The 1,993-nt window shown below is 34.4% G+C and overlaps 1 protein-coding gene across 1 annotated transcript; it reads left to right on the forward strand.

Moving 5' to 3' along the window:
• Positions 1–1,093: 1,093 nt before the first annotated feature.
• LOTGIDRAFT_156958 (hypothetical protein) lies at positions 1,094–1,789 on the forward strand (the record flags this gene model as incomplete). Its single annotated transcript, XM_009048222.1, has 1 exon — positions 1,094–1,789. One exon carries the CDS (start codon positions 1,094–1,096, stop codon positions 1,787–1,789), a length of 696 nt encoding a protein of 231 aa, XP_009046470.1.
• Between the last annotated feature and the right edge of the window lie 204 nt (positions 1,790–1,993).

Raw genomic sequence — 1,993 nt, forward strand, 5'->3', positions numbered from 1 at the left:
GTTACGTTATCCGATTTGACGTCTGCTTACAACGATATGAACCTACTTGATCGTCTCAGTGATCCGTACCACCGGGATAATTCTCATTACCATCGGGACAATTAACGTTGTTGTTTTGCTCAATTCATTCCTATGCCCATGTCACGACAATTCCATTTAAGTAATTCGTTTGCTTGTAAAAATATTTCTGGAAAGTGAATGGAAGGAATATCATATTGGGGTACATGTATTTCGAAATGAGTAGTTAGGCTCATGACAGCGAATATGACTTTAGGTTTATTACTACTACAGAGAAAATATCGATTTGGATACATATAATAATGACCTATACCTTTACCCTGTACGTAAAAGAATATCAATTAAAAGTAAATCTTTTAAATTTTGCAATCATAATGTACGTATGTTCAATAGTTTACTATTAGTTTCATAGATAACATGTATTCGGAAGAAAGTAGTGGTTATTGAAATTATAACTTTCTTTAAGGGTTGTAACACATTGTTTTAGTTACTGTCTGTAATGGGATCGAGTTTCTTCTTGGTTTATGTGTGTAATTACTACCGGCGATCATTAGAGAAAAGACGTAAGTCTACTTTTTTCACCAGTATTGTTGATGAGATCCAATATTCGCAAATACAAAATAAAATTAAGCAAAGTATGCACATTCGGGAACGTTTCATAACTATGAATAAATATTGCTAGATTATACGTTTGAAAACAGATATTCTGCACAACATAATTAATTCTTTAAAGAGAGGTAACTCTATAAAGAGAGGTATAACTCGAATTTATCCCAGTGATTTTAAATTATGCTTTTCACCATCTTTTCAAATAATTTAAGTATTTTATGTATAAAATATTTAATTGTCTGTCCTACAGTAAACTGATTATTATTTTGTTGATTAGTAGTATTGATCTGACCTATTATGTTAAGCTGATTTAATTAGATTTCACTCCTACTCAATAGCTGACCATACTAACCATTATGTTCAGATTAGTTCACCTCTTTCTTAACACTTCACTTAATATCTTCACTTTGCATTTTAATTTTAGCGAGTAAAGTCATTTTCTGAATGTCGGAGTAAATTTATCATCATGCCGCCTAAAGGACGTCAAAATAAGAGGGAAACCTCTGAAGTTGTTGAGGTTAGTGAATGCTCTGATGATAGTTTGATTGTGCCTCTAGAGCTTGAAATATCAATTGAAGATACTGAAAATTTCGTGGACGACGATGACGAAATTACGGAGGAAGATATGGCTGCAGAAATCGAAAGAAACCAAATAGATGTTGAGCATTTACAAAAGCAAATGAGAAAATCAAACTTGAAGAAAGAGCTGATGGAATGTCGAAAGAGGTTAGAAGAGATGAAAATTTTAGCGTCCACAAAAGGTATGCCTACTATTTCGAACGTAAAATCTGGACTGAAATTGACAGATCTGAGGAAGATGTCACAATTAGGTGCCGAAGTTGACAATAGAATGACTTCTATTGGATTAGTTGACTCCGACAGCGACTCCGATGTTAGCATGAGTTTTGAAAAGGACAGGTCAAAAACCAGACCACGAATATCAACAAAATCTGGTATTAACGCGAGATCCAGCGACATGGTCGTTTGCCCACGACGTTGGCCTCACGCTTCCCTCCATTTCCAACATGCAAGCAAGAATTATAATTTTGCTGATTTGCCACTAAATCTTTTTGTAGCAGGGGAATTAAAAATTCTGTCGAATTCAGAAACTTTGAGCGTTGAGAGAGATGGGAGGTTAGCTTTGCTTAAGAAAATTGTATAACTGACTGATGTTTACGAGTGGAAAGGACTATTAGAGTTTTATGATGCCTTTGTCAGAAAAGTAGAGTTGGAAATCGCTGATTGGTTTGATGATAACAGAGATTTCGACACCATTTTAGTACCTTACATAAGGAAAACTACTCAGAAACCTACATTCAAACCAAAATTTGATTCTCCCAATACAACCAAAGATGGTTTTGTACCT

The sequence above is a fragment of the Lottia gigantea genome (assembly GCF_000327385.1).
Source record: "Lottia gigantea unplaced genomic scaffold LOTGIsca_12, whole genome shotgun sequence".
Taxonomy (NCBI): Eukaryota; Metazoa; Mollusca; class Gastropoda; family Lottiidae; genus Lottia; species Lottia gigantea.